Source organism: Entelurus aequoreus, linkage group LG27, assembly GCF_033978785.1.
Source record: "Entelurus aequoreus isolate RoL-2023_Sb linkage group LG27, RoL_Eaeq_v1.1, whole genome shotgun sequence".
Lineage (NCBI taxonomy): Eukaryota > Metazoa > Chordata > Actinopteri > Syngnathiformes > Syngnathidae > Entelurus > Entelurus aequoreus.
In genome coordinates this window covers 14,613,900-14,634,296 of record NC_084757.1, presented here as the reverse complement: position 1 = coordinate 14,634,296, position 20,397 = coordinate 14,613,900, and the positions used below count along the sequence as shown (strand labels likewise).

Genomic DNA, 20,397 nt, shown 5'->3' with positions numbered 1-20,397 from the left:
GAAATGAAAACAGAGCTTTTTGTATAGGATTCTACGGGTACCATAACTTCCGTTATCATACGTCATCATACCGCGACGTTTAAGCCGGATATTTTCCGGGAAGTTTTAAATGTCACTTTATAAGTTAACCCGGCCGTATTGGCATGTGTTGCAATGTTAAGATTTCATCATTGATATATAAACTATCAGACTGCGTGGTCGGTAGTAGTGGGTTTCAGTAGGCCTTTAATTAAATCCATTAATTCTACACAGTAAACTGATCTATTCTTACAGTTTGTCCACACTGTCTTCTATCAACCTTTCTTCCTCTAAATCACCAGGATTGTGTACAAAGAACGTAAAACTTAATCAAGGGATAGGGCATGGGCCAATCACTTTTGGTGTAGATCAGGAAAAAGGTGCACTGGTCCGGACTTTTCGCCCCAATATTTAACAGATTTTTTAAGAGAATGCTGTAGCTTAAAGGCCTACTGAAACCCACTACTACCGACCACGCAGTCTGATAGTTTATATATCAATGATGAAATCTTAACATTGCAACACATGCCAATACGGCCGGGTTAACTTATAAAGTGCAATTTTAAATTTCCCGGGAAACTTCCGGTTGAAAACGTCTATGTATGATGACGTTTGCGCGTGACGTCGATGGTTGAAGCGGAAGTATTCGGACACATTGTATCACAATACAAACAGCTCTGTTTTCATCGCAAAATTCCACAGTATTCTGGACATCTGTGTTGGTGAATCTTTTGCAATTTGTTTAATGAACAATGGAGACTGCAAAGAAGAAAGCTGTAGGTGGGATCGGTGTATTAGCGGCTGGCTGCAGCAACACAACCAGGAGGACTTTGAGTTGGATAGCAGATGCGCTATCCGACGCTAGCCGCCGACCGCATCGATGATCGGGTGAAGTACTTCGTCGCGCCGTCGATCGCTGGAACGCAGGTGAGCACGGGTGTTGATGAGCAGATGAGGGCTGGCGTAGGTGGAGCGCTAATGTTTTTATCATAGCTCTGACGAGGTCCCGTAGCTAAGTTAGCTTCAATGGCGTCGTTAGCAACAGCATTGCTAGGCTTCGACAGGCGGCACAGCATTAACCGTGTGGTTACAGGTCCAGTGTTTGGTTCGGTGTCTCCTGATAATAGTATTGTTGATCTTCTGTCTATCCTTCCAGTCAGGGGCTTATTTATTTTGTTTCTATCTGCATTTAAGCACGATGCTATCACGTTAGCTCCGTAGCTAAAGTGCTTCACCGATGTATTGTCGTGGAGATAAAAGTCACTGTGAATGTCCATTTCGCGTTCTCGACTCTCATTTTCAAGAGGATATAGTATCCGAGGTGGTTTAAAATACAAATCCGTGATCCACAATAGAAAAAGGAGAAAGTGTGGAATCCAATGAGCCTTTGCACCTAAGTTACGGTCATAGCGAAAAAAGATACGTGCTGCACTGCACTCTAGTCCTTCACTCTCACGTTTCCTCATCCACAAATCTTTCATCCTCGCTCAAATTAATGGGGTAATCGTCGCTTTCTCGGTCCGAATGGCTCTCGCTGCTTGTGTAAACAATGGGGAAATGTGAGGAGCCCTTCAACCTGCGACGTCACGCTACTTCCGGTACAGGCAAGGCTTTTTTTTATCAGCGACCAAAAGTTGCGAACTTTATCGTCGATGATCTCTACTAAATCCTTTTAGCAAAAATATGGCAACATCGCGAAATTATCAAGTATGACACACAGAATGGATCTGCTATCCCCGTTTGAATAAAAAAAATTCATTTCAGTAGGCCTTTAATGCGCTTTATAATCCGATGCGCCTTTTGTGTGAAAAAAGACCTGAATTGACCCGCTCATCGGCAGTGCGGCCTATGGTCTAGAAAGTACGGTATCTATTTTTATTATATATAAATACACTCAAGAGTATACAATAACCTGATTATTTTTAAATGACAAGTAATGCAATTATTTTTAAATGTTTCCCCTTTATAAAATTACAAAATCATAATTTTTTTCTCATGCCCCGACGGGTCTTGACCGACCTTCTTTCGCAGGCCGTGAGCGTTAACCAGCTCTCCGTTATGCGCCACTGCGATCTTGCCGTGCAGCGTGTCCACCACAAAGGGCTGGCAGTTCTGCAGCTCCGAAATGCCTGTGGTGGAGTAGCGAGTGTGGCAGATGCCCAGGTTGCCATAGCGCAGCTTCGAGAGAGCCTCGGCGGGGAAGGCCGTGCTCACCAAGCCCATACCCTGAGAAACACATCATTAAGAGCGGGGGTGGGGTGCTGTGAGGGGTTTTTACTACTTTGAGTTTTATGTGGTGTGTGTGTGTGAGGTGTGTGTGAGGTGTTACCTTGTGGGTTGTGTATGTTGGGGGACTGGCGCCATCACTTGTAACAATTCCGGCACTTTCTTGACCCCTGAAGAGACACAATTACACACATGCACATATTAAGACTACAAACGATAACAGACTATACAATTTTATTGAAATCATGTTGAAAATGTACAGCACAACAACTGACAACACATGACGTTAAACCAGTGGTTCTCAAACTTTTTTATAATGATCAACATTAAAATACAGTGGCATAGTAGGCTTAAAATATTCATTAAAAACAAGGCAGAGGTTTTATTTAATTTATATTTAATATTTTTGGCCACTGTAACATTACACAATTTGAACTTGGGTTGTCCTGTCACCAATATTTTGGTACCAAAATGTATTTTGATACTTTTCAAAATTAAGGGGACCACAAAAAAATTTCATTGTTGGTTTAATCCATCCATCCATTTTCTACCGCTTGTCCCGTTCGGGGTCGCGGGGGTGCTGGAGCCTATTTTAACGTAAAAACTTATGATGCATTAAACATATGTTTCTTATCGGAATCAAAGAACAATTTTGCCATTAAATAAGAGAGTGAACATACTAGACAACTTCTCCTTCAGTAGCAAGTAAACAAAAGCTCCCAATTTGGCTGCTGACGTATGCGGTAACATATTGTGTCATTTCTTATTTTATCAAAATTATGAGAGACAAGCTGTAGAAAATGGATTATTAATCTACTTGTTCATTTACAGTTAATATCAGCTTACTTTTCTGTTTTAACATGTTATTTATACACTTTAAAGGCCTACTGAAATGAATTTTTTTTATTTAAACGGGAATAGCAGATTCATTCTATGTGTCATACTTGATCATTTCGCGATATTGCCATATTTTTGCTGAAAGGATTTAGTAGAGAAAATCGACGATAAAGTTCGCAACTTTTGCTCGCTGATCAAAAAAGCCTTGCCTGTACCGGAAGTAGCGTGACGTCACAGGAGCTAGTATTCCTCACAATTCCCCGTTGTTTACAATGGAGCGAGAGAGATTCGGAGCGACAAAGCGACGATTACCCCATTAATTTGAGCGAGGATGAAAGATTCGTAGATGAGGAACGTTACAGTGAAGAACTCGAGAGGCAGTGATGGACGTATCTTTTTTCGCTCTGACCGTAACTTAGGTACAAGCTGGCTCATTGGATTCCACACTCTCTCCTTTTTCTATTGTGGATCACGGATTTGTATTTTAAACCACCTCGGATACTATATCCTCTTGAAAATGAGAGTCGAGCACGCGAAATGGACATTTAAAGTGACTTTTATCTCCACGACAATACATCGGTGACACACTTAGCTACTGAGCTAACGTGATAGCATCGTTCTCAAATGAAGATAGAAACAAAAGAAATAAACTCCTGACTGGGAGGATAGACAGAAGATCAACAATACTATTAAACCATGTACATGTAACTACCCGGTTTAAAATTCTCAGCCTGGTAAGGCTTAACAATGCTGTTGCTAACGACGCTAAGGCTAATTTAGCAACTTAGCAACCGGACCTCACAGAACTATGATAAAAACATTAGCGCTCCACCTACGCCAGCCAGCCCTCATCTTCCCATCAACAGCCGTGCTCACCTGCGTTCCAGCGATCGACGGCGCGACGAAGGACTTCATCCGTGGGTTTGGCGGCAAGTATCGGCTAGGCGTAGTAAGTATTGTACTTAGCCGCTAATACACCGATCGATCCCACCTACAACGTTCTTCTTTGCAGCCTCCATTGTTCATTAAACAAATAACAAAAGATTCACCAACACAGATGTCCAGAATACTGTGGAATTTTGTCGAAGAAAACAAGAGGTTTTTGTATCGGGTCGATGGGGTACAACCACTTCCGTGGATTTTGTGACGTCACGCGCATAAATCATATCCAAAGGAGTATTTCAACCGGAAGTGTGGCGGGAATTTTAAAATTGCACTTTATAAGTTAACCCGGCCGTATTGGCATGTGTTTCAATGTTAAGATTTCATCATTGATATATAAACTATCAGACTGCGTGGTCGGTAGTAGTGGGTTTCAGTAGGCCTTTAAGTGTAATAAACACTTACTACTTCTGTTGTTTGGATATTTTACATTAGTTTTGAGTGATTCCACACATTTTGGTATCAATCCAATACTAAGTAGTTACAGGATCCTGTATTGTCCATAACTAAAGTTCCTCTGTGTCCAGAAGTGTATGTCCTGAGTTTATACATGATAAAAATGACAAAAGATTTTGTGATAATAAAAGAAATTGATGTTATCTTTGTAGTATCTACTATATACAGCTCTTGTACTTTGTATCGTTACAGTCAATGCCTGTGGCATTTGTTTACATTCAGGAGCGCCTGTTTGCTGTTAGCAGTTAGCTATTGTATCCCAAAGTGTGTAGTAAAGCATGTTTAGCTATTCCTCGTCCTGCAGCGATGATACTTGTAAAAAACGGAGTTTATTTGTTGCCATGAAGGGGAGGATTAGTGATTTAGAAGAAGCTAAAACACTGTGGATTGACGTTAGCCGCTGAATAACTATGTTTTGAAGTAACTCTTGCAGAGCGGCGCTTCATCTTGCTTGGATTGTTGCTTTTTAAGCCAACTCACAACAATGTCTCATTGAATGCTAAAATTGTTATGACCAACCACCTCGAAAAACGGCATTGAATTTTTTTTAAACTATGAATGAGAAAACCCTGAATATTAACAACATATGAACGTCGCTCCTCTATCACTTCTCAGGCAGTCTCCTTGATCGACATCTTTTACAATCAAGCGAAACGCAACAAACACGGTGAAATATGAACATAATGGGTAAAAAAAAACAACTTTTCTGTAGAACTTTGTTGTAAAAATCTGCTTCCGTGGGTGTCAAGGACGGAAACACTGGGTACAGACCCCACCCACACAGCTTGGTGCCTCATCTGAGATGCTGTGATGCAGATTCCCGTAATAATTTGCATATCACTCAAAAGTGCAAATTCCAACCATTGAAATACTTTGTATAGATCGAGACTAACGGTAATTTGAACACAGTGTAGCACATCATAATGGCGGCTCCAGTTTCGATGTTCAAGGTCTAAAAGAAATTATTTGGAAAGGTCTGGCGAGCCAATTTGACAATCTTAAAGGGTTGTATGCGGCCCTTAATTTAAGAGTTAAGAGTTGCGGTCTTGTGAGGATTGTTTTGTTTGTCCATCCTAGGCCACGGTAGGTCACATGAGGTCCCTGCGTCACGAGAGTTGCTAATGTTAGCCAAGTTAGCTCGTATTTGTTGAACTGGAGACAGCTGAAATAAAGGAGTGGTGTATGAAACAAGCTCAGTTTCATTAATAATATGACATGATGTCAAGGACTACACAGTGACATGGTAAAGTTTGGGCCCCCAAAGCAGTTTTTTTTGCCGTCTTGAGGCAGCACTTTTCACGCTTTCGGACCAGACCTAACAAGAACTCTTTATTCATTTTGAAAACCGCAGCCAACAAAAAGAAACACACAGACAGACGTAGCAAAGTATCGAAGTACCTAAGTTATTGAGTTATGAATGATAAATGATAAATGGGTTATACTTGTATAGCGCTTTTCTACCTTCAAGGTACTCAAAGCGCTTTGACAGTATTTCCACATTCACCCATTCACACACACATTCACACACTGATGGCGGGAGCTGCAATGCAAGGCGCTAACCAGCAGCCATCAGGAGCAAGGGTGAAGTGTCTTGCCCAAGGACACAACGGACATGACTAGGATGGTAGAAGGTGGGGATTGAACCCCAGTAACCAGCAACACTCCGATTGCTGGCACGGCCACTCTACCAACTTCGCCACGCCGTTCATTTTCATTTACGGTGTGATTGACTGCCTGACTACCGGCCCAGTCCTACAATTGTATACTTTTTTGTATGCCTCTGGACATTGAATTTAATGTTTTTTAATGCCATTTAAGAACTTAATTTTTGCAAAATCCATTTAATGACTTAATGCTTTTTAATGACCCGCGGAAAACCTGTTATCATTTTCTAATGTGGGACAAAAACTCACAAGCGACGTCTCAGATGTGACTATATGCCTTTTTCCACCACAGGAACTTTCCCATTAATAAGAGTTCCCCCTTGTTTCCACCAAAAACTACCCAAGTAAATTTAGTTCCACAGGAGCTATTTTTATTTTCTGACGGGGAGGAGGGACTTTTAAAAAGGTCCTGAGCAGTGGGTTGTGCTGTCAAATGCCGATTGGTTAAACACAGTTGAGGCGTTTTAGGAAAAAAAACACGTTTTTTAAACTTTATTTGATTAAATAATGAGCGTTTATGTCATTTTTGTATTTCATTTTATCTTGAGTATTCATGGATGTAAATATATATATATATATATATATATATATATATATATATATATATATATATATATATATATATATATATATATATATATACACTACCGTTCAAAAGTTTGGGGTCACCCAAACAATTTTGTGGAATAGCCTTCATTTCTAAGAACAAGAATAGACTGTCGCGTTTCAAGTTCTCTTTTTCTGGCCATTTTGAGCGTTTAATTGACCCCACAAATGTGATGCTCCAGAAACTCAATCTGCTCAAAGGAAGGTCAGTTTTGTAGCTTCTGTAACGAGCTAAACTGTTTTCAGATGTGTGAACATGATTGCACAAGGGTTTTCTAATCATCAATTAGCCTTCTGAGCCAATGAGCAAACACATTGTACCATTAGAACACTGGAGTGATAGTTGCTGGAAATGGGCCTCTATACACCTATGTAGATATTGCACCAAAAACCAGACATTTGCAGCTAGAATAGTCATTTACCACATTAGCAATGTATAAAGTGTATTTCTTTAAAGTTAAGACTAGTTTAAAGTTATCTTCATTGAAAAGTGTTAAATAATGTCAACATGTATTCTGTTGTTGATAATCAGATTAATATATCTGAGTAATGGGGCAGGACATTATAAGCTTTTACTTCTTCCTGCTCCTTTTCAGACACACACCATGTTATTTTCTGTTTTATTTACCTCGTTAAAATTGTATAGATGGAAAGTATTTTGGTTGTGTTGATTGAAAAATAAACAAAGACTGCCATTAGAGAGGAGTTGCTTATTTCTTGCGTATTTTTTTTTCCAAACGGACCATAATCCTTCGCCGCACTCAAAATTTATTTTCAACCCTCGTCCATTCTCTATTCGGATGTACAGAAACAACAGGTAGGAACTAAGGTACAGGACTGTATGAATAAAATAAATAAAATATAACAAATGTGCTACTTTTAAATAATAATGTAATTAATTCCACTAACATTTAAATAATTACTGCATAAAAAAATTAGTTACTTAAATAAGAATAACAGACCGAATTAAATGTCACACAGCCGTATCTTCCTGGTACTAAACCTGCAGAAAATATTTCTTCTCAGGTTCACATTTTCACACATTGTACTATTTTGTTACACTTGTTAAGCATTTATTATGTATTCCTTATTTTTGCACCTCAAATTTAAAGAGGTTATTGTTGAGCGTTTATTGTGATAGAATTTTGTTGACATTGATTCGGGGTTTTCCATGGTTGTGTTGACATTTCCTTTCCTTTCTAGCTGAGAGGGATTATAATCGGAGGAAGGTTACATTTGAAATAGAAATGGTAACATTCAATTTATTTGTCTACTGATCCATATTTTCCATAGGTCATTAAGAAAATATCGATTTTGACCAATATAAAAAAAAATACAGTTTTCAGCCATATCGGCCAGCCCTAATTTGTCTAATCTCCTGTCAATAGTTTTAACAATTTGAGAATTGTGGGAATAATGGAACTGGTCTATAATTTGTAAATTGATGTTTATCTCCAGTCTTGTAAATCGGTATTACTTCAGCTATTTTCCTTTTGTCTTGGAAATTTCCCGTTTGAAATGCTAAGTTACTTCAGCGGTTCTGATATCTTGTTGATGATCAAGTTTAATATCTATCCATCCATCCATTTTCTACCGCTTGTCCTTTTTGGGGTCGCGGGGGGTGCTGGAGCCTATCTCAGCTGCATTCGGGCGGAAGGCGGGGTACACCCTGGACAAGTCGCCACCTCATCACAGGGCCAAGTTGCCAACACAGATAGACAGACAACATTCACACTCACATTCACACACTAGGGCCAATTTAGTGTTGCCATTCAACCTATCCCCAGGTGCGTGTTTTTGGAGGTGGGAGGAAGCCGGAGTACCCGGAGGGAACCCACGCAGTCACGGGGAGAACATGCAAACTCCACACAGAATATCTATTCAAATATATTCAGTAGATGTTTTGAATGTACTTTGGCTTACAATAAGTAATAGCAAAGAGGAAAAAATGTATTATAACCACAGATTTAGGAAAGGAGTTAACTGCAACAAAGGAAAGTGTCTAAGTGTTTTAGAATGGCGGAGAATGATGTGTATTTGAAATATAAGTGCACTCTTGCTACTTTCTCTGCAGGACTAAACATGAATGAACATTTACAACAGTAGGATGTGTGCCAAGCCTTGGGGCAAAGCAAACAAGTTTAATAGCGAGGGAATAAAAGGCTTTTAAAAAAAAGTGGTGTGCTGAGAAGCTGCCACATAGACGAGGAGTCGTCTCACTGCAGTCTTTTCACCAAGCTGCTTCTCTGATTACACGCTCAACCCCGCCCCCTCTGCACACAGCTTAAGCCAGTGGTGAGGCTGCTTTTCCTGCATGGAGGCGTTGCTTTCGGGCTTAACCGCCTGGTTGCCTAGGGAACCGAGCAGCAGAGACAGACGGGTTCAAAAGGGTGGAGGAGGGGATAAAAGCGTTTCCAGGTCAGCTCAAAACATGGAGAGAGGAGCAGAGAAGCAACGAGGACAAGAGGAGGAAGAAGAGGAAGGAGGCTCCACGGTGAGGCCGTGGGGGGAGGTGGAGGTGCTGGCTCTGGTTTCGGCGTGGGACGAGGTGGTGGCTCAGCACGGGGCTCAGAGCAGAGTCACATTCCATCTGATCTCAGAGCGTCTGAGGCGGCTCAGCGTGGTGCGTAGCTGGAGGGACTGCAGGGCAAAGTGCAGGAGCCTGAGACTGGACAGCACGAGGCCCCCAGCGGATGGGAGGACGATGGCAGGGACAGACCAGCAAAGAGGACTCTCCTCGGCTCACACGCCGGAAGGTAAAAGGTTCTGCTGTGATGATCATTCACTATTGAGCTACAATTTCAAGTCACGTGTCGGCAAACAGGGGTCAAGACCCAAGTCAGCGTGGCGGAGGAAGGCGGCCGCCACTGGACGGACGACGAGGTGCGCGCCCTGCTGTGCGTGTGGGCGGACGGCCACGTCCGAGATCGCCTCAAGAGCACGCTGCGCAACAAGTTCATCTTCCAAGAGATGTCTCGCCACATGCAGCGGACGTTCGGGGTGGTGCGCAACTGGAAGCAGTGTCGCACCAAATACAAGAACCTCAAGTACGACTACAAGACGGCCAAGAGCGCCCACGAGGGCGACGGAAGTAGTGGCAGTAGCGGCGCGGGGAAGTACATGAAGTTTTATGACGAGGTGGAGGCCATCCTGATGGACCGTGGCCTGAACGACATGTCTCTGGAGGTGAAGGGGAAGTTGTTTGATGGCGAGAAGACAGAAAAGTCTGAAGGCGAGGTCGTCATAGAGATTGATGATGGTATGTGTGCTGCTTTGTACACAACAGTATCAGCCTCATTAACAAAACAGATGATCCAGGATTATCCACCTCTGCCTTTAAAACACCGTAATCAGATAACTCGTTTTGCAGTAGACGTTGATGGTATGAACTCTGCTGGTTGGAGGTTGTGTTGTGATAGAAGGAGTGGGGGTAGCAGGAGAAGCTTTGGGCCGCTCTCCGGGGGGCTTTAGGCTTGTTGTTGGTAAGTTGCCCAAGTCCCCTTCACACAGGAGCAGACTCGTTTGCAGCGAACTGCTGCAGTCTATTCAAATACTTCAATTTAGAATTTGGCACCTCCCTGCTAAATTGGTGCTTGGCCTTCTTATAGCTGCCCCGGTCTCCACTTCTGAAAGCCACTTCTTTCTCCCTCCTAATGTGTTTTAGCTTAGCTGTTAACAAGGCTTGTCGTTATAACTAACCCTGGTGCAAGTTGGCCCAGCAATCCTCAAAGAAGTGGTCTATGAGTCTGTGTACTCATCCAAATGGTCTGTAGCAGCTTTAAACAACTTTTATTATGTTCTTCTTAAACATGTGCACAGGTCCTTCACAGCTGCACGGTAGTACAAAGACGGTACAAAAAAGTAGCTGTCGGTGCCTAGTTTCAGTGCTAAATGAATGCAGACTCAGCCACCTGCAACAAGTGCTTGAATGTTACCTTAACACAACATCAGTCATCAGTTTCAGCATACTAGGGCTGTACGATTAATTGACACCAAGGTTTATATAGTGTGATAAATAACTTCAAGAGGCAGAGTTATTTTTAAATTCTCCCCCGTCACTGGCATTTGAGTGACAGCCAAGTTCACCGATCAGAATTGTTTGTTTGTTCGCCTCTCGCTTCAAACAGGGAGAAAGACATCTCGCTCTTTGGATTGCTCCCAGCACCTGAGTGCGTATATTTGACAGTAGAATTAACTGAACGCAGTGAACCCTCTTTTTAGTCGTTTACAATCTTTGTTTTGGTGGGTGGAGCACCACATTTACCCAAACAGAAAGCACAGGCAGCCTCACTACTCGCCAGTAAGAAGTGCTGCTAATTATCAAAAATTAGGAGGAAAAAAATATGATTACAAAGACAAATGTCCCGTTGTGGTAATATTTAATTGAGTGGAAAATACACGGCCATCAACACGAACAAGCGGGAATGCCTGGCAATAAACAAAAAGACAACGTCCCTATAATGGGAAAAAATGCACTTTAAGATGTTCAATATTTAAGTTAAAGATTTGCTTACAGAAATAAGAGTCCATTTTATTTGTATATTTAGTAAAGCTTGATTGGCAACACTAAATTGGCCCTAGTGTATTAATGCGAGTGTGAATGTTGTCTGTCAATCTGTGTTGGCCCTTCGGTGAGATGGCGACTTGTCCAGGGTGTACCCCGTCTTCCGCCCGAATGCAGTTGGGATAGGCTCCAGCACCGCGACCCCGAGAGGGAGATGCGGGAAAAAATGGATGGATGGAAAGTTATTTACCTCCCAATTACAGTACAATGATAAACAATTCTACAGTAACGAGAAATAAGTGTATATCTTTTAAATGGTTACTTGCATTATCATTATTATTATAATAAATCATTACATTACATTGTAAACCCTGTATAGTTTTTAACTGTTAGTTCTTCAGTTTAAAAGCAGGATGTAGACAAAAGCTCTGAGTCTGCCCGCTTAAGGCCAAATATTTTTGAAAGTAAATTATTGCATAATGTTCTAATGTGTGGCACCTTGAGACAAGAATATGTCAATTGACAGTATAAAAGTAACATATATTCTTTCACTTATTTGTGCAGTTTTATGCATTTGTATCAGTGTTTCCCACACATTCATTTATTTGTGGCGTCCCGCCACGAAAGAATTAAGGCCGCCACAAAAAAAAAAAAAAAAAGTATTTTTTAAATTTTTTTATTTATTAATTTATTTTTTTTGTCCTGTCCAGCTTCTCAGGCAAATCATATAGTTGATGTAGATGCCCATATCGGCTGTTCAGATTTACTTTACAAAAGAGAACTGTAGGATCAAGATTTTTGGAGCTCTTTGTTCAGTGGATCAGATGTTTGATGAAGCTTTGTGTCTATCTACCACCACTACTGTTTTCTGTTTATTTGTTACTGACTGTGGCAGGACACCTCTGCCTCTGTTTCACTTTATGTTGCTGGAAAATAATATGGTTGTAGTAGTAGGCTAAAGTTAAATTATTTAGTATGCACTAATTAAAGGGGCAGAGCTTTAAGAGACATTTTAGCTTTTATATTTTTATAAGATATATTTTTTGTAAGAACCACAATTAATAAATATATTTCAGTGAATAACTTATTGTTCAAATCTGTATATAAATATGTACAAAAAGTGTTGTAATTATATTGCAAAATGGATGGATGGATGGACGTTTAAAACAAAACTGTTATTATTAATTAGTAAGTATACATTTTTTGAGCTTTTTTAGAGAAAATCATATCATTGTAGTAAATTATGCAAATTACTCGATGATGTCATGGTGACCACGCCCACAGCCACGCCCCCACCGCCACAGGTATCTTCGCAGTTTATGGGAAACACTGTGTATGTATAAATTATAAAAATTGCAAATCGAATCACAATGAGAAAAATCGCAATTAGTTTTTTTCTCAAAGCTGTGCAGCCCGACTGCACACATGTAAACCATTACCCATCCCTAGAGTGTCCCTCCTCTGTTACGTCTTTGATACTACCATACTGCCTCAAAAATGCAAACCAGCATCCCTCACTGATTGTGATTTTTGTTCGCTTGTGTCTTTTTTATTTTTTACTTCTGTTCTCCCAGATGACAACAGCGATGATTGCGAGGAAGACGGCGACACTGATCCAAAATGGAAAGGACAAGGTAAAAAAAAAAAACAAGTCAAAGCTTGCAATATCAACCACCTCTCTTACCGAGACTCTGTAATTCTATCTCTGGTGTTTACTTACCTTAAAGCAAAGTATATTGCACAATACAGCACCAACAGTTTTACGTTGTAAAAGCGGTAAGAAGCAAACTGCTTAGTCAGCATTAATAACCCTAATGAGTTCACTGTAAAGAGTACGGCAAGTGTCACACCAGCAACTGAGTAGCACAACAGACTATGATTTTTCCGATCAGGTTTTTATGCTGGCGATTCTGATTATCAGTGTATAAGATCGCTCGATATCAATACATATCACATGTATTAACTATACATTTTTCAATTTGTTTATGGTGGGTCCTATTGACAGTTTACCAATAGCACAATATTTAAACTTGTTCCTTATTCTCTTATTACATACAATTGTTTGAGCAAAACAAAGTCCATAGTACACAATATCTTAACAAAAGCTGTACTATACTCTCTATTCCACATTTAAATCCTTTGGTTTTGGCCCTCAAAGTCCAACTGTGTCGGGGGATTTATTCACTGAGTTTGTAAAGATTAACAAAAACAACAAAACATGATTTTGAGAAAATAAAATTATTAACCTAATCACTGTAGTATAGATCATTCACCACCATTAATTTATAGTTGATCCACCCTCCTCTTACGTGTTGTGTATTGACTGTGACAATGCTGGCACACCAACAGTTAAGTTAAAGTTAAAGTTAAAGTACCAATGATTGTCACACACACACTAGGTGTGGTGAAATTTGTCCTCTGCATTTGACCCATCCCCTTGGGGAGCAATGGGCAGCAGCGGCGCCGCGCCCGGGAATCATTTTGGTGATTATTCTCGCATTATTCTCTCTCCAGATTATTATTAATTGACTTGTTCATTTTCTGTTAGTAATAGCTTACTTCCTGCTGCCACGTGGTTCCATCTACAGTCATCTAAAGTTGACTTTCCTGGTGTTTAAAGTTGAGTTTTAGCTAGTAGCATGCCTGCTCCTGGCTAGCTCTCATGTGTAACATGTTTAGTCATGTCCTCCAGTGATGATACTTGAACTAAGAAGTGTAGTTTAAATGCAATAATTGAGGTGATTAATATTAGCTCAGGGAAACATCTCCACACTGTGAGACACATAGGCCACTTGTCAACCGGAAATTAAAAATGAATACAGTGTCAATTGTTTGTGATCGGCATTACTTACTTTTTCACAAAAATTGTCCGATACTGATCGGTGGCGGATTGATCAGCACTAGAGATGTCCGATAATATCGGCAGGCCGATATTATCGGACATCCGATAAATGCTTTAAAATGTAATATCGTAAATTATCGGTATCGTTTTTTTATTATCGGTATCGTTTTTATTTTTTTAATAAATCAACATTAAAAACACAAAATACACTTACAATTAGTGCACCAACCCAAAAAACCTCCCTCCCCCATTTACACTCATTCACACAAAGGGTTGTTTCTTTCTGTTATTAATATTCTGGTTCCTACATTATATATCAATATATATCAATACAGTCTGCAAGGGCTGCAGTCCGTAAGCACACATGATTGTGCCTGCTGCTGGTCCACTAATAGTACTAACCTTTAACAGTTAATTTTATTCATTTTCATTAATTACTAGTTTCTATGTAACTGTTTTTATATTGTTTTACTTTCTTTTTTATTCAAGAAAATGTTTTTAATTTATTTATCTTTTTTTTTTTTTTTTTTTTTAAAAGGACTTTATTTTCACCATACCTGGTTGTCCAAATTAGGCATAATAATGTGTTAATTCCACGACAGTATATATCGGTATCGGTTGATATCGGTATCAGCAAAAAAGCAATTATCGTATATCCCTAATCAGCACATCCCACAACCGACATTTTAAAGCACATTCAGGAGGTAGATAAAACTGCTGAATGCTGACTACTCACACTCTTGTTGAGTTGATATAAAACACATAAGAAGGTTGTCTACAACCATAGATTTAAATGACAATCTTTAGAGAACTTGCTTGTCGCATTTTAGACCATGTACGCGCCAACTATAGGAGACTGGTCAACTAAACAAAGATGTTAATTGGAGCGTTCAAGGTACTCTAGGCCAGAGGTCCCCAACCACAGAGCCGCAGCCCGGTACCGGTCCGTGGATCGATTGGTACCGGGCCGCACAAGAAATGAAATAAAAATAATTTTTTTTAATTTTTATTAAATCAACATAAAAAACACAAGACACACTTACAATTAGTGCACCAACCCAAAAAAACTCCCTCCCCCATTTACACTCATTCACACAAAAGGGTTGTTTCTTTCTGTTATTAATATTTCTGGTTCCTACATTATATATCAATAGAAATCAATACAGTCTGCAGGGATACAGTCCGTTAGCACACACGATTGTATTTTTTTAATGACAAAAAAAATTTAAAAAATAAAAATACCGCCCCCTCCCCGGTCCGTGGGACAAATTTTCAAGCGTTGACCGGTCCGCAGTTCCAAAAAGGTCGGGGACCTCTGCTCTAGGCTACTGCATTTTTCGGAGTATAAGTCGCACCGGAGTATAAGTCGCACCGGCCGAAAATGCATAATAAAGAAGGAAAAAAACATATACAAGTCGCACTGGAGTATAAGTCGCATTTTTTGGGGAAATTTATTTGATAAAACCCAACACCAAGAATAGACATTTGAAAGGCAATTTAAAATAAATAAAGAATAGTGAACAATAGGCTGAATAAGTGTACGTTATATGAGGCATAAATAACCAACTGAGAACGTGCCTGGTATGTTAACGTAACATATTATCGTAAGAGTCATTCAAATAACTATAACATATAGAACATGCTATACGTTTACCAAACAATCTGTCACTCCTAATCGCTAAATCCCATGAAATCTTATACGTCTAGTCTCTTACGTGAATGAGCTAAATAATATTATTTGATATTTTACGGTAATGTGTTAATAATTTCACACATAAGTCGCTCTTGAGTATAAGTCGCACCCCCGGCCAAACTATGAAAAAAACTGCGACTTATAGTCCGAAAAATACGGTATGTCCACATGAACATGGATATTTTTCAAAAACACATTCTGTCACTGTCCACACGAAAACACATTCACAGGATATCATGCACATTTTGTCCAATCAGAAGCCCGAAAAAAGCCACAGCTGACTTGGCGGCATTATAACACCTCTGTCTATCAATATAGTGATATATTAAGTGCACAATGATGTGTACCGGTTCATTATCTTTAAAATCTACGCAGAAAATATATATATATATTTTTAAATTGCACATGCTTGTTATAGCAGCGCGCATGTGCAGCTACACGAAATCAAGTAATACATGCAAGTAAATAATTGAATGTTCCTCCAAAGACATGCACCTGGGGATAGGCTGATTGGCAGCACTAAATTGGCCTTAGTGTGTGTATGTGAGTGTGAATGGTTGTCTGTCTGTGTTGGCCCTGCGGTGAGGTGGCGACTTGTCCAGGGTGTACCCCGCCTTCCGCCCAAATGCAGCTGGGATAGGCTTCAGCCGCCCCGAGACCTCGAAAGGTAAAAAATAGATGGATGTTGTTAAATGAGGTTTAAAAACAAGACACAATGTCACGCATTTCTTATGACACAAAACAAAACGAACCATTTGACTTGTCCGCACACAAACTGAAGCCAGGAGGGTTGAAATGCTCAACTCTGGAGTGAGTTTTCCAAATGCTTAATTTTTAAAAACGGAGAAAAACCTACAGTTGTATTTGGACAAGAGGCCAAAAAAATATGCATTTTATATTTCAATGTTTGTTAATTTGGTGTAAATGTAACTGCCATAGATATGCCCAGCAGCGGCCAGTTCCATGTGGTCACCGTGTCCGACACAGGCCGTAACTGGAGCGACCAGGAGGTGCGAGCGCTGATCCGGGTCTGGTCCGACGACCGGGTGCGGCTCCAGCTAGAGAGCTCGACCAGAAAGAGGGACATTTTTGTGCAGATCTCCAACAGGCTCATGCAACAGGGCATTGAACGAGACTGGAAGCAGTGCCACACCAAGTACAAGAACCTCAAGTACCTCTACCGCTCCTTACAGAAGGGTAAGCCTGACGAGGGCGACCCGAGACGTCTCATGAGGTTCTACGACGAAGTGGACGCCATTATGAATCGCAGGGCTACAGACCACCAAGCGGATTTAGGTCCAATTTCTATGCTGGAGATCCATGAGGACATTTCTTCAACCAAGGCTGATATGGTGACGGATATGGAGGAAAAAACTTGCAGCTCTGATTCGCTTTCACCGATTGGCATTACAGCAATGCCAAAGGAAGAAAAAGGGATTAAAACAGAAAGTAGTCACCACTTGGAATTACAGCACCGACTAACAGGTGAGCACAGCACCTGTGTCCACAATTTTTCTTCTGCGTCATTCTGTACAAATGACGTTGACGCGAAAAGGGCAGAAACGTTCTGGCAAAAATGTTTGAGGCTGTGTAAAAGAGGCTATTTTCATGCCATGTTTTATTTTTTACAAGTAACTTTTACTTCATTTACTTGTATTTTGCATTTTAGGTTTTGACATCTAATCATGTACTTATTATTGTACAGTGGTACCTCCACTTACAAGTATTTTGAGATAAGAAATCCCTTAGGTTATTGTATGATATTAAATCTAAAGTTACGAGTCTACGAACCTCTAGATGGCGTAACAAAAGGTCACAGTGAATGCCATAAGATCCGCCCCAAAACATCCAGTCTAACTAGCTTATGGCTAGAGATCGAAATAACTTGGTTGGAAACTAGGGATGGGCGATATGGCCTTAAATCTATATTGCAACCTCCTGCGATAATGACATATATCACAATATATTATTTAGTATATAATTAAGAATAGAAGCATTTAAAAATGGGTGACAAAGGCTCCTAATTTCCCTGCTGACGTATGCGGTAACAAATTGTCATTTTCTGTTGTATTATTTTGTCCAAACTATTATTCTTCTACTTGCTAATTTACAGTTAATATCTGGTAACTTTCTGTTTTACCATTTACTTCTGTTAAAATATAATAAACACTTATTCTTCAGTTTTTTGGATACTATACATGTATTGTTTATTATTGATCCAATACTAAGTAGCTACAGGGACACTATTGGTCATACCAATGCTGACACTTAAAAATTTTTAGGATCAATGAATAATTCAATTTCTTAACACAATTCTAATCAGACAAAAAGTTATTTGCTACTTTTTATTTAAATCTTAAAGCCATCCTGTCTCCATTGACTTTCAATGTTTCCTGAGTTTTTAAACAATAACAAAAATAATATTTTGATCATAGAAAATATTGATCTAACCACTGAAGTATCAACCATGTACTAATAATTGACTTTGTATCGTTTCAGTCTATAATTGTATTAATTCGCCCACCTTTGTTTACATTCAAGAGTTCTATTCTCGGCCAAATTCATATCATTTATAAAGTCTATATCGCGCATATATCTGAAGAGGTACATGCTTACATTGTTTTTTACTGTATTTCAAAATACAAGTGACCCGATCATGAGAATGCTGGCCGTAGGAATTTGACATTATCTACCTTGCCGCATTGCATTCATAAAATGACTGTACTGTATTTGTTTGTATTTGTATTTTATTGTCTTGAACAATATTTATTATCTAAAAGTTAAAAGGCATGTTGCATGTTATTGTGCTGTTTTGCAAGAGCCAAGCACGGATTAAACTGATTTCAATTCATTTCAATAGGGGTTACTTAAAGATACAAGTATTCTGAGTTACGAGCTTGGTCGTAGAACGCAATGTGCTCGTAGGTTAAGGTACCACCGTACTTGTAGTTTGCAATGCTGTAGAACTATAGTACTTTTTAAAACAAATACAGTCAATGTCTTTCACAGGGTTAACTTCCCCTGTATTAGATGTTCCGCAGGTATCAGCAAATCTAATTTAATGCTTTTTAATGCCACTTAAAACAAATTCAATTCACATGTCCTACTGCAGATATTTATTATATACAGTATAGTCAAAAGCTTACAACTGTCTGGTTAGAAGATATAAGTATTTGATCATCTTTATTAGTTGAAAAGTTTACATTAACTGTTACTCTCTGGTGAATTATAATTGGATTAATCTGAGGAATTATTTTCATTTACTTTTAAGTAGTGGTAGCAGCAGCTGCCAGATATGGTGGCGTCGTGGTTGATGGCAGAAGTTGCTTTTTTGGTCACATCAAAGAAACTTGGCACGGTCATCTGTTGCCTGCATTTAATCGCCGACTTGTAATTAGCATGTGTGATTTCACCGCAACAAATTTTTAAAACTACCTCTGTACATGTAATGCTTTTTAATGCCATCTAAGCTCTCAATTTTCGCTAAATCCTTTTGATGACTTAATGACCCGCGAAAACCCTGTGTATGAGGACTCATCAGCACAACAAATCTGGTTCGACTAATGAAATTCAGCCTGGAAACCGTAGAAATATTTTGTTTTGGTACTTTGACAGTTTAACCCAAATAACATTTGAAGAATTTAAAAATGCAGATAAACTATGCTAAAAAACAGCTGTAAAAATGAATAATTTGTGTTTATGCTGATAAATATCTTCTGTATACTTCCAGGCTCCTGTGAAGATAGTCGAGCGCATGTTGACATCATCAACAGGGGGAGGAAAAGAAAGGCGGAGGATGAAGGTTAGACATGTGCTTGGTTTTGCAATGACTTTGTACGTCACATGACGTCCACAAGCCTTTGGGACGTAAAACTTGGCGACTTCCGAATCCCATGATTTGACATGGTGTCTCCTAATGAAATCATGGATTATAGTGGGACGCTTGTCAACGTGACAAAAGAGGTCCCTCATGACGTGACTGCCGACAGAAACCTCTGACAAAATTTTGCATAAATCCTTCTTTTCTCTCCTTTTTTCTCGCCGCCAGACGACACATTCCCGACACCATTGAAACGGAAAGACTGTGGCAACATGACAATTAAAGAAGAGTCGGATCACATTCCGATCATAGACGTCCATTCAATTTGCTCCATGGCATCACAAGATGCTCCTCCAAAGACACAGGTAATAATCAGAATCCAAATAATAATTCACATCAATGCATTGAGCAGAGTCAGGTATGGTCATAAGGAAGTACGGTTGAAATTAAATCACACACCCTGTGTGAGGACACATCATTATTTCAGGCCAGATCTATTCTCTCTTGCCCAAAAATGACCTTTGACCGGCTTAGGAGTTCACTTCCGAACTTGGGAGTGACTTTTTGCAGCAGATTCCTAAAAACAGCAAGCACTTCTGTCATATAGAGCAGTGTTTTTCAACCACTGTGCCGCGGCACACTAGTGTACTGTGAGATACAGTCTGGTGTGCCATGGGAGATGATGTCATTTCACCTAATTGGGTTAAAAACATTTTCTTCAAAACCAGTAATTATAATTTGCAAATAATGTGCCGTTGTTGAGTGTCTGTACTGTCTACAGCTCGGCAG

At 39.7% G+C, this 20,397-nt stretch overlaps 2 protein-coding genes across 2 annotated transcripts in view; one reads left to right on the top strand and one right to left on the bottom strand.

Annotated features, from left to right (window-relative positions):
* Positions 1–12,860, top strand: part of si:dkeyp-117h8.4 (uncharacterized protein LOC572032 homolog) — a 39,744-nt gene extending 26,884 nt beyond the window's left edge. The window contains exon 10 of the mRNA XM_062038993.1: positions 12,828–12,860. The gene's annotated coding sequence lies outside the window, so the exon portion shown is untranslated. The remainder of the gene's footprint in view (positions 1–12,827) is intronic.
* ppat (phosphoribosyl pyrophosphate amidotransferase) overlaps positions 1–20,397 on the bottom strand; it is a 44,832-nt gene that overhangs the window by 15,724 nt on the left and 8,711 nt on the right. Inside the window, exons 3-4 of the mRNA XM_062038995.1 lie at positions 2,348–2,414; positions 2,038–2,244 (exon numbers count right to left, since the gene is read on the bottom strand). Coding sequence (XP_061894979.1) covers positions 2,038–2,244; positions 2,348–2,414 — 274 coding nt within the window. The remainder of the gene's footprint in view (positions 1–2,037; positions 2,245–2,347; positions 2,415–20,397) is intronic.